Here is a 12,908-nt window from a genome sequence, read left to right as displayed (position 1 = left end):
CGGTAGCCATGAAGTGCTTTGAAAGGCTGGTCATGGCTCACATCAACACCATCATCACAAAAACTTTAGATCCACTCCAATTCACATACCGCCCCAAAAGATCCACAGATGACACAATCTTAATCGCACTCCACACTGCCCTTTCCCACCTGGACAAAAGGAACACCTACGTGAGAATGCTGTTCATTGACTACAGCTCAGCGTTGAACGCCATAGTGCCACAAAGCTCATCACTAAGCTAAGGACCCTGAAACGAAACACCTCCCTCTGCAACTGGATCCTGGACTTCCTGACGGACCGCCCTCAGGTGGTAAGGGTAGGCAACAACACATCTGCCACGCTGATCCTCAACACTGGGGCCCCTCAGGGGTGCATGCTTAGTCCCCTCCTGTACTGTACTGTTCACCCATGACTCCAATACCATCATTAAGTTTGCTGATGACACAACAGCGGTGGGCCTGAACACTGACAACGATAAGACAGCCTATAGGGAGGTCTTCAGAGACTTGCCAGTGTGGAGCCAGGACAGCAAACTCTCCCTCAACGTGAGCAAGACAAAGGAGCTGATCGTGGACTACAGGAAAAGGAGGGCCGAACAGGCCCCATTAACATCGACGGGGCTGTAGTGGAGCAGGTCGAGAGTTTCAAACTATCATGGTCCAAACACACCGAGACAGTCGTGAATAGGGCACGTCAACACCTTTTCACCCTCAGGAGACTGAAAAGATTTGGCATGGGTCCCCAGACTCTCAAAAAGTTCTACAGCTGGTTGCATCACCACCTCGTATGGTAACTGCTGGGCATCCGACCGTAAGGCGCTACAGAGGATAATGAGTACGGCCCAATACATCACTGGGGCCAAGCTTCCAGGACCTATATGCTAGGTGGTGTCAGAGGAAGGACCAAAACATTGTCAAAGACTCCAGTCAACCAAGTCATAGACTGTTCTCTCTGCTACGCCAAGCGGTACTGCCAAGTCTAGGTCCAAAAGGCTCCTTAACAGCTTCTACCCCCAAGCCATAAACCTGCTGAACAGTCAATCAAATGGCCACCCGGACTGTTTACATTGAACCCCCCCCTGCTGCTGCTACTCACTGTTTATTATCTATGCATAGTCACTCTACCCCTACCTACATTTATAAATGACCTCTAACCTGTACCCCCACACATGGACAGTAAACTTAATGTAAAAATCTAAAGTAACACCATAAAATAACAATAGTAGACACTATATACAGGTGGTATATAGTGTCTACCATTGTTATTTTATAGTGTTACTTTTGATTACATTTTTTACATTAAGTGTATTTCGTAAATATTTTCTTAACTCTATTTCTTCAACTACATTGTTGGTTAAGGACTTGTAAGTAAGCATTTCACGGTTGTATTTGGCGCATGTGACAAATAAAATAAGATTTATTATGTCTTCTATGAAGCAGAGAGAGAGAGAGAGAGAGAGAGAGAGAGAGAGAGAGAGAGAGAGAGAGAGAGAGAGAGAGAGAGAGAGAGAGAGAGAGAGAGAGAGAGAGAGAGAGAGAGAGAGAGAGAGAGAGAGAGAGAGAGAGATAGATAGATAGATAGATAGATAGATAGATAGATAGATAGATAGATAGATTATATTGATTGATAGATAGATAGATAGATAGATAGATTATATTGATAGATAGATAGATAAATTGAGAGACAGCCCGATATATGCCAAAATGATCAAGTGCTTCAAATTTCCTCTCTCTCTTCATCAAATTTTCCTGGATCTTCATAACTCAGAGGTCGAAACAAGAAGTGGTATCACAACAGAAGTTAATTGATTAAGTTGATTAAGGAGCATGCACACACACACACACACACACACACACACACACACACACACACACACACACGCACACACAGATGGAGACATGATCATGAGAGGAGCTGAATGGCCGGTAGTGCTCTCTCATGGAAGCTTTATGTTCCACCTAGGAACAAATATGATTAAGTAATCCCTGTCAAAATGTGTTTGTTTAAACTAGAGATATGTTTAGTTTTGTTGCATGGGCTGCGCCTCAATCCAGCCTGGTACCAGTTAAGAAAATCTGTTTTTACATGTATGAATCTGTTATGAAGCAGTAAGGCCAAATTCAATGTTTTATCTAATATTTTTTATATATATTTTTCAAAAGCAAAAAGCAAAATGATCCTTGGCATGATCATTTTCAAACAATCCGCCCCAGTTTAGACTCTTAATGATTAAGAAACATCTTCACACTATCGCCCAGGCCAGAGAGAGTGTGATTTTAAATGTACAGTAGAATAGCTCCAGTTGCTCAGACTTCACTAAAGCCCCTTCTGTCGTCTGACGTCTGTGTGTGTGTGTGTGTGTGGATATCTCTTTCTGACCTACGTGTGTCCTGGGTCTGAGTTTCTCACAGAATCTGCCGTCTTCAGCTGAGTGTTTCTATATCTATATTTTCTTCTGTGCTGGAAGAGGGGAGACATATATTTTCAAAGACCTAGCTGGAGAGAATGGTCAGAATGACATCTTAAATAGTGTTCTAGCTCCATCTAGTGGTATAGACTGATATTACAACATATTAACTTTTTAATACGGGTGCATACTGCATGATGAGAGCCTTGTCATAGAGGCTAATGACACAATTATTTTGTTTTTCTTATTTATTATCAGCAACTGGATACATATAAACAACCTGTAGGAAAAGGACAGAGCTCTGCAACTTTGTTTTAACAAGGTAATCATCAGTATCGCTTTAGCAAAGATCATTAACGTTACACACACATAGGCAGAAACACACATGCACACACACACACACACACACGCACGCACGCACGCACACACGCACGCACGCACCCACTTCGAGAGGTTTTTACTTAACACTGCGCAATAAAAAAAGAAATGAACGTATTTATATATAATACATAAATAATGATTAAATAAAAACATGATGCAGTCATTTATTTACAACTCATTTAAAAAAGTGAACATTCCTTTGACCAGCTGGCAACAGACTCCTCAAAATGATCAATGATGTGTCTGTCCGTCTGTCTCTACTACCACGATTCAATACCCTCTTTGTTTTCTGGGGAATAGAACGCTTGTAACAGATTCATTTCCTTTACATGAGGTTTGTCCATCTATACCATTGAATAAACAGTCTGCACCACCAACTGCTAGTCCGCCATAGCCAATATTATGCATATAACCTGTTTTCAGACAGAGGACTCTGACTCTTCAGATATGTCACTGCATCATTAGCATAAGAAGCTTGAGCGACATCTAGGACCTTGATGCATCTGTTCCTTGGAATTCCTTGGAGTGTCATTGTGGCTACCTAGGCTACATTCTATCTAGCTTTTGCAATACATAACCCATCATAGAATACCACCAAGGCAGGGAGAACGAACAAAGCATAAGTGTCTGTGAGTGATTATTGTAGACATTGTAGTCACACTTATCTCTCAACCGATGTAACAGCCACACTGAGTATGAAGAGCGTTGAGAGATCACGTATGATATGTATATAGCAATACGCCTAAGTAGTTTGGATACAAGTAGGCTGTTCTAGTTAGGATTGACGATGTTACACAGCAGTAGATATTAGACCGAGATATAAAGTGGACCCTCTCTCTTCTGATGTAACAGAAGGTAAAGAAGACGTTGTGAACAAACCCAGTCACACCCTTCTGTCTGTCTTAACAACTAAGACCATATTCATTCAAACTCGCAGTAGGAAAAATGAATCACATTGCTCTTGCACTGTGAAAATGCACCCTTTCAATAGCGTCATCAAATAGAATTGCTGCTGTGTCTCGATGAACATTCAACAGCTCTTTGAATTCGCTTCTTTACGGTGTGAGCAATATGATTTTTCTGCCATGCGGAATCCGGATTCCCTGCAGTGCACTTTGAGATGTTGAATTAAGATAATAAATTAAATGGAAAAACAATGATTAACCATAATAAGCCTTCAACAGTCAGAGAAAGCAACAGGAGACAAACATAAAGTCAGTCAGTCAGGCAGAGAATGAGACATGTTCAGACCTGGGTTCAAACAGTATTTGTTTTCGTTCCAACACTTTGAGCATTTAATTGAGCCTGGCCTGGAGTGTCAGATGGGCGGGGTTTGCACTTTTGGGACTATTCCAATGGCTCCATTGCGCCAGGCAAGCTCAATTAAGTGCAGTTGAAAACAGATACTACTACAAAGGTAAAGTGGTGCCCACAAAATAAATAATATTTACATGGCATCGTCCGTCCTATCATCATTTCACATACAAGAAGCAAAATAAGCAAAATATTCTTAACAAATGTTGGTGAGTTTTTGTTTTTGAAAAAAAGTCTACTTTTTGACATTTCTAGCACAAGACTGTACATCATCTTGTATTGAGAGAGGCAGCTTCCTAGACATAAGTACATATCATGCTGCACTAATATAGTGCAATATTGCGCCTGAAAACGGAGGAGAAAAGGAGAGGCAGAAAGAGATTTCCTACAAAGGTTGACAGCATTTCTGCAAGATTAGGACACTTTCTTCTTGTTTTATTTTTTAGGGAAAAGGATCCAGTCCAGAACAAAAATAGAGAGGCAGCAATTTTCTCCAGGAAAAGTAAAAAAAAGCATTGAGTATTTCTCATTTCATTTTCAACAGAGCACCTGTAGCAAAGGAGGGACTTATGCATTTGCAGCAAAAATCATTGTGTTTTTTCAGGGCCCTCTCCAACAACCTTTGTTTCAAAAGGCGTTTTTATTTGACAGAAAAAGTACTGAATGGCAAATAAGCAAAGGCAGACTTCCTTAAGAAGAAGATAGAGTTTGTGAAGGCTCTTGTGAAACAAATTATACAAAAATTAAATAAATAACAAATATTGAGGGAGGAAAATTCTAGGCTACTAATGAACAAACATGGTTCGATTTCTGTCTGACTTTCATTTTTTTTTGTTGTTATTGATAAATCAGTGACATAATGTAAGTCTTCCCAGAGTTCCAGATATTTTAAGCCACGCCCACTGGTAGCCTGAGAAGAACCGTCAAAGGTGGGTCTCCATGACAACCAATCTGTCTGATCCCACAACGACAGTCTCCATGACGTCAGTGTAAAATGATTCTGCCACAGGTAGATTAGGAGGTTCACATGTCAGCGTCTCCGTCATAGGCCAGGGTCAGGGGCTTGAGCCGGTTGTTATACATCTGTCTTCTCTGGGGTTTCTTTGGCTTTTTACTAGGAAATAAAAATGGCAGAAAGCATTGTTATTACATGTTTTATATTTACATTTTTGAAGAGAACATTTAGACACCCCTAGCCCTAATATGTAGGCCTAGACATCATAATAATGAAGGACGTATCCATATCATGGCTAAGTTACCCCCACCTGATACATAGAGCTCTCTCTGCTATCTTTTCAAACTGGTCGCCTCATGTAAAGAGCTGCATGCATCACTGTGCTGAAGGCCATGCGTTCAGTAGACGGTCAGTTCTACCATCATGCAAAAGGCAATATTGAAATTGCCAATGACTCTGTTCTTACACTACCACTGTCCTTGAAGGAAAAACAACACATCTGTTGGTTACAGCAGTAGTAAGGAACATTTCAGACGCACATTTCAGTGCCCCTTGTCCTAGCATTGAAGTGATGGTGCAGTCGATAACGCAGCACTTCAAGGAAATTTTTAACAGCTGCTGTAATTCATTTTTATATTGAGACGTGTGAGAGAGGTTGAACTCTAAAGGAAGCTGATGAGGGGGACAAGCACAGTACAGAAAGCAGCTTTTTTTCCCCAGCCCAGAACAGTTCCCACTCAAACAGTTCCCACTCACCTTAATGGAAACTAGGCTATGGCACACAGAGACAGTGTAGACAGTTAGCTATAGGTACATAATGATGACAACACTATGGCATGTCTGGGCAGGCTCTAATATATCACACATCACAACATTGCATACAAAACACAGGGTGATATATATATCAAATGTAAATAAGATATGTTGTGGAATGTGTCCATCATAAATGGACCGGGAGGAATGGACGGAACAAATAAAGGCTTGAATGGTGAGGGGATCATTGAATAATGGTGATGAGTGATTCTTCTATCTGGAATGGTGAGGGGATCATTGAATAATGGTGATGAGTGATTATTCTATCTGGAATGGTGAGGGGATCATTGAATAATGGTGATGAGTGATTCTTCTATCTGGAATGGTGAGGGGATCATTGAATAATGGTGATGAGTGATTCTTCTATCTGGCCACAAGAGGACAGTATACTATTAAAAGTGAAAGCTGGTCATTTTATAGAGTAACTATGAGATCAATGTTCTGCATCTCAGAAATCAGAAATATATGGCATCCATATTATGAAGTCCTTCAACAAATAACCAAGGGACTTCCTAAAATGGATTCTGTACAGAAGTATATTTATGTATGGAGGTGCTCTAAAGACTACTCAACAAACTCCAGGAGCACAGAGTCGTCAGAGGTCTAACAGAGGGACCTGAGGGGATGACTTCCTGCTCACCTCCATCAATAGCTCCATGTGATTGGTCGGACAGGCACATGTGACAGCAGATGTGGGAAGGAGAGAAAGACAGAGGGTAGGGGAGTTTGTGTGAACACTGCAGCGAGGGCCGCCATTACGTCAGGACCTCTAAGTTATGAGTGTTTCAATGCCTTGTGGTTGTTGTGGTTGTTGGTGGTGATTTTGTTGTTTATGATGGTTTTGTTGTTGATGCTGTTGTGCTTCTTGTTGATATTGATGTTGTTGATTATATGGTTGTTGTTGACAGTGTTGATATTGTTCTGGTGGTGGTGGTGGTTGTTGTTGATTTTGTTGATGTTTTTGTTGTTGTAATTGTTGTTGATCTTGATAATGATTCTGATGCGGTTGTTGTTGTTGATATTGATGTTGTTGTTCTAGTTCGTGTGCCTCATTCTGGCAGTCAGGACACGTATAAGCCATGGTATGATCGTTCTGTCCTCTCCAGACCACTGTATCAGTGCACCAGTCAGGGTTCCAGTTACAGAGACGGGTAATACTCTGACTGATGGAGGAGGGGGGCGGGGGGGGGGGGGGGGGGGGGGGGAACGGACGAGGGTGGAGGGGGGTGCACGGAGGAGGGGGGGTGCACGGACGGATGAGGGGGGTGCACGGAGGAGGTGCACGGAGGAGGGGGGATGAACGGAGGAGGGGGGTGCACGGAAGAGGGGGGGGGGGTGCACGGAGGAGGGGGGTGCACGGACGGATGCAGGGGGGTGCACGGAGGAGGGGGGGGTGAACGGAGGAGGGGGGTGAACGGAGGAGGGGGGGATGAACGGAGGAGGGGGGTGCACGGAGGGGGGGGGATGAACGGAGGAGGGGGGGTGCACGGAGGAGGGGGGTGCACGGAAGGGGGGGATGAACGGAGGAGGGGGGGTGCACGGAGGAGGAAGGGGGGTGCACGGAGGAGGGGGGGTGAACGGAGGAGGGGGGTGAACGGAGGAGGGGGGGATGAACGGAGGAGGGGGGTGCACGGAGGGGGGGGGGATGAACGGAGGAGGGGGGTGCACGGAGGAGGGGGGTGCACGGAAGGGGGGGATGAACGGAGGAGGGGGGGTGCACGGAGGAGGAAGGGGGGTGCACGGAGGAGGGGGGGTGCACGGAGGAGGAGGGGGGTTCACGGAGGAGGAGGGGGGGTGCACGGAGGAGGAGGGGGGGTGCACGGAGGAGGGGGGGTGCACGGAAGAGGAGGGGTGTGCACGGAGGAGGGGGGGTGCACGGAAGAGGAGGGGTGTGCACGGAGGAGGAGGGGGGGGGGGGTGAACGGAAGAGGAGGGGGTGAACGGATAAGGTGGGGGGATAGATGGAAAGAGAAAAGGAAAATGGAGAGTACAAGTAATGACATGATTTTAAATGAAAATGAATGGGTAAAAATGAAGCTGATGTGATCGTGAAGTAATATACACTGAGTGCACAAAACATTAAGGACACCTTCCTAATATTGGGTTGCACCCCACACTTTCGCACTTAGAACAGCCTCAATTCGTCCGAGAATGCACTCTACAAGATGTCAAAAGCCTTCCAGAGGGATGCTGGCCCATGTTGACTCCAATACTTCCCACAGTTGTGTCAAATTGGCTGGATGTCCTTTGGTAGGGGGAGCATTATCGGTACAGACGGGAAACTGTTGAGTGTGAAAAACAGCAGCGCTGCCGTCCTTGACACAAACCGGTGCACTTGGCACCTACTACCATAACCCTTTCAAAGGCACTTACATCTTTTGTCTTACCCATTCACCCTCTGAATGGCACACCTACACAATCCATGTCTAAATTGTTTCAAGGCTTAAAATCATTATTTAACCTGTCTCCTCCCCTTCACCTACACTGATTGAAGTGGATTTAACAAGTGAGGGATAATACTGTAGCTTTCACAAGGTCAGTCTGACATGGAAAGAGCAGATGTCCTTAAAACCACCTGAAGCAAGGATATGCATATTCTTGATACCATTTAAAAGGAAGCACTGAAGTTTGTGGAAATGAATGTGGGAGAATGTAACACCTTAGATCTGGTAAAAGACAACACAAAGGAATGTTTTTTTTTAATCATCTTTGAAATGCAAGAGAAACGTCACAATGTACTATTCCAGGTTAGGTATAATTTTGGTGTTGGCCACTAGATGGCATGTGCAAAGTTTTAGACTGATCCAATGAACAATTGCATTTCTGTTCAAAATGCTGTATCAAGTCTGCCCAAATGTGCCTAATTGGTTTATTGATACATTTTTCAAGTTCAAAACTGTGCACTCTCCTCAAACAATAACATGGTATTCTTTCACTGTAATAGCTACTGTAAATGGGACAGTGCAGTTAGATTAACAAGAATTTAAGCTTTCTGCCCATATCAGATATGTCTATGCCCTGGGAAATGTTCTTGTTACTTACAACGTCATGCTAAACGCATTAGAGCACGTTAGCTCAACCGTCCCGTGAGGTGGGTCACAGATCTCGTAGAGGTTAATGTTTTGTACACTCAGTGTACATACAGGTGCTTACATACATACATACATACATAAATACATACATACATACATACATACATAAGTGATGACATACAGAATACAGGTGACATTCAGATGACTGATATACACAAACTATCAAACAGGTTAACTTACCAGGCTAGGAAGGTCATGGAGACTATAAAGACGAGTAGAACAAAAGCTCCAGCTGCCACACCGTAGACCCATGTCTTCAGTTTACCATCTGTAGAGAAGGACACACCACACACACACTTAGCACACTGGCAAGTGACCAACGTCAGTGACAGCTCACATTGGACTCTAATGTGAACAGCTTCTCTGCACCTCCATTCCTGTGCAGTAGAGCAGCACACCACATGTTTTCCTGATCATCTGTTGTGTGTAAATTATTATAGGTGGATTGTACCTCCATTTTTCTGTGACTATAAAGATCCACCGCATCATCATACGTGAGTAGAATTGATGGATATTCTGAGGATGAGAAATTCTCGGCCTAATCCTAAATATGTGGGCAAATGGCCGGTGTGAGACTTCTGTTCATATACCTCTTGACGTCGTTAAGGGATTTGTGCAAAAACAATGTCGCTACCGGGAATGACACCATGCAGAATGATTACCTTTTTGTAGCTCTACTGCAAATGCTGCTATAATTCCTGAATATAATCACATTTCCTTTCTACAAAATATAGGCCGATATTCTAACAAGATTCGCCAATATCACATAATAACAACTAAGACATTTCTTGGATGGTTCCCTACTGTCCCGTAAATTGCTAGAGTAAATCTGTCTGGTTAGTGCACCTGGTCCGAAGGGCTGTAGGAACCAGGTGCGTCCAGCTCGGCCAGGCAGGCTGTTGGAGGGCTGTGTGGGGCTGACCGCCCTGATGGTCTTCACGTCAGCCCTGTTGTCCCCTGCCGTGGGGATCTCTAACACAGGGATCACCGTACACTGGTCCAGCAGGCCGTCTGATGTCATCACCTCCGTGTAGCCCTCATCGCAACCACACACACCCGCCTAGGAGAAGAGGGGAGGAACACACATGTATAAGGGAAATGAACTCGCACATCAAGGGGTTGCTTAAGCAGGCATGTCAGAGACGGTCAATATGAAATCATTTTTGTCAGTTTCATCTCTTTTAGCAGAGCAAATAAAGCTGTCGGAGGCTACTGACCTGGTTAAGCATCAAGTTGGATTTTAATAAGTAAGGTTATTTCTTATCAAATATTCTCAGGAGTAACTGAATGAATCATCCCTCAGCTTGAGCTCAGCCTCATATCTTGGCAGTATTAAAATGAACCATCGCACGTTTCAAACCCCTTTGTGATGCTACTGCTGCTTTGAAAGAGAGGGGGGGGGGGTGCTGGTGCTCTGCTCTGTTTCTCTCATCCCTCTCTCTCTGTTCATTCATCTGCCCAACCCAGAGGTTTCTGGTGCTCTGTTTCTCTCATCCCTCTCTCTCTGTTCATTCATCTGCCCAACCCAGAGGTTTCTGGTGCTCTGTTTCTCTCATCCCGCTCTCTCTGTTCATTCATCTGCCCAACCCAGAGGTTTCTGGTGCTCTGTTTCTCTCATCCCTCTCTCTCTGTTCATTCATCTGCCCAACCCAGAGGTTTCTGGTGCTCTGTTTCTCTCATTCCTCTCTCTCTGTTCATTCATCTGCCCAACCCAGAGGTTTCTGGTGCTCTGTTTCTCTCATCCCTCTCTCTCTGTTCATTCATCTGCCCAACCCAGAGGTTTCTGGTGCTCTGTTTCTCTCATCCCGCTCTCTCTGTTCATTCATCTGCCTGCTTGGCGGGGGGCTCCCCTATTCCCAAGCAATCTCCGGAGGATAATCACCCCGAGAAGAAATACCCACAATGCAATCAGTGGCTGTACGGCTGAACACACACACACACACACACACACACACACACAAACACACACACACACACACACACACACACACACACACACACACACACACACACACACACACACACACACACACACACACACACACACACACACACACACACACACACACACACACACACACACACGGTCGACGGATGAAAGAACAGGGCATGAAACAGAAGGGCTGATTAACATAACCAAAGTGGCAGACAAAGAGAGGGGCAGGATGAGGATGCAGCCTTATCACTGGTTTGTTATGCAGCCTGGTTCTACAGCATGGGGCTGAACAACACACTGCCGAGTCTGTGGCTGACACACACAGCTTACACACAAGACCTGCATGTGCATGCACACACACACAAACACACTGACACACACAGCTTACACACACACCAAGACCTGCATGTGCATGCACACACACACAAACACACTGACACACACAGCTTACACACACACCAAGACCTGCATGTGCATGCGACACACACACAAGCACACTGACACACACAAACAGACACACACCGACACACACATACACGTGCTCAATGGTTGACATGGCTAGTGAGTATGCGGGCCATGGATGAACTGGGACATTTTCAGCTTCTAGGAACTGTGTACAGATCCTTGAGACATGGGGCCCGTGCATTATCATGCTGAAATATGAGGTGATGGCGGCAGATGAGTGGCACAACACCCCCTGCCTCAGGATCTCATCACTGTATCTCTGTGCATTCAAATTACCATCGATAAAATGCAATTGTGTTCATTGTCTGTAGCTTATGCCTGCCCATATCATAACCGCACCGCCACGATTAAGACAACGAACTGCAGTCAGGTCAAGACCCTAGAGAGGACAACAAGCACGCAGATGAGCTTCCCTGAGACGGTTTCTGACAGTTTGTGCAGAAATTCTTCGGTTGTGCACCCACAGTTTCATCAACTGTCCGGCTGGCTGGTCTCAGACCACCCAGCAGGTGAAGAAACCGGATGTGGAGGTCCTGGGCCGGCTTGGATACACGTGGTCTGTGGTTGTGAAGCCGTTTGGATGTACTGCCAAATTCTCCAAATTCCAGCTATCTGGCAACAGCTCTGGTGGACATTCCTGCAGTCAGCATGCCAATTGCACACTCCCTCAAAAACTTTTGACACCCATTGTGTTGTGTGACCAAACTTCACATTTTAGAGTGGCCTTTTATTGTCCCCAACACAAATTGCACCTGTGTAATGATCATGATCATGTTTGATCAGCTTCTTGATATACCACATCTGTCAGGTGGATGGATTATCCTGGCAAAGAGGAAATGCTCACTAACAAGAATGTAATCACATTTGTGCACAACATTTGAGAGAGATAAGCTTTTGTGTGTATGGACATTCTCTGGAATCTTCTTTTTCAACTTATGAGACATTGGACCGACACTACACAAACAGACACATTTGGGCCATATTCAGCTAGACATGTTGTTGTAGCTATCTCACAGCCCCCTCAGCTAGCACTGACTAGAGAACTGAGTCCTGGTTCTAATGTGTTCTGACATGGGTCAGAACACACACACACACACACACACACACACACACACACACACACACACACACACACACACACACACACACACACACACACACACACACACACACACTCCTAGTGTACCCATTTAACTGGTCCCCTGGTGTTTCCAGGAAATTGACTCTGTTTGTAGTGAACACAAATGCTGGAAGCTCTCAGCCTGAGGAGGGACAGACTACACTTCAAATACCAGGCTGTATATCCCGGGATATTTCTTGCTCACATAAGACTAAGAATTAAATAAATGTAATAAAAAAGCATTGAAGTTACATGTTCTATGTTATTTGTACTGGTTCTGGGATTGCCTGTGAGACTCTTGATAATGTGAGAGGGAGTTTAGTTAAGAGGAAGTATAATTGAAAAAGAAAATAGTCTTGTTGATCATGCGTTGTCATTTTACATACATTTATGTAGTAGGCTCCTGCCACGGCAGATCCCTGTAG

General features: G+C 44.6%; 1 protein-coding gene across 1 annotated transcript in view; it reads right to left on the bottom strand.

Annotated features, from left to right (window-relative positions):
- Nucleotides 1-2,640: 2,640 nt before the first annotated feature.
- Nucleotides 2,641-12,908, bottom strand: part of LOC139391862 (thrombospondin type-1 domain-containing protein 7A-like) — a 184,233-nt gene continuing 173,965 nt past the window's right edge. Inside the window, exons 26-28 of the mRNA XM_071139466.1 lie at nt 9,809-10,022; nt 9,143-9,230; nt 2,641-5,216 (exon numbers count right to left, since the gene is read on the bottom strand). Coding sequence (XP_070995567.1) covers nt 5,126-5,216; nt 9,143-9,230; nt 9,809-10,022 — 393 coding nt within the window. The 3' untranslated portion in view covers nt 2,641-5,125. The remainder of the gene's footprint in view (nt 5,217-9,142; nt 9,231-9,808; nt 10,023-12,908) is intronic.

The sequence above is a fragment of the Oncorhynchus clarkii genome, chromosome 32 (assembly GCF_045791955.1).
Source record: "Oncorhynchus clarkii lewisi isolate Uvic-CL-2024 chromosome 32, UVic_Ocla_1.0, whole genome shotgun sequence".
Classification (NCBI taxonomy): domain Eukaryota; kingdom Metazoa; phylum Chordata; class Actinopteri; order Salmoniformes; family Salmonidae; genus Oncorhynchus; species Oncorhynchus clarkii.
Note: the sequence above shows the minus strand (reverse complement) of the source record. Positions and strands in the feature narration are given on the sequence as shown.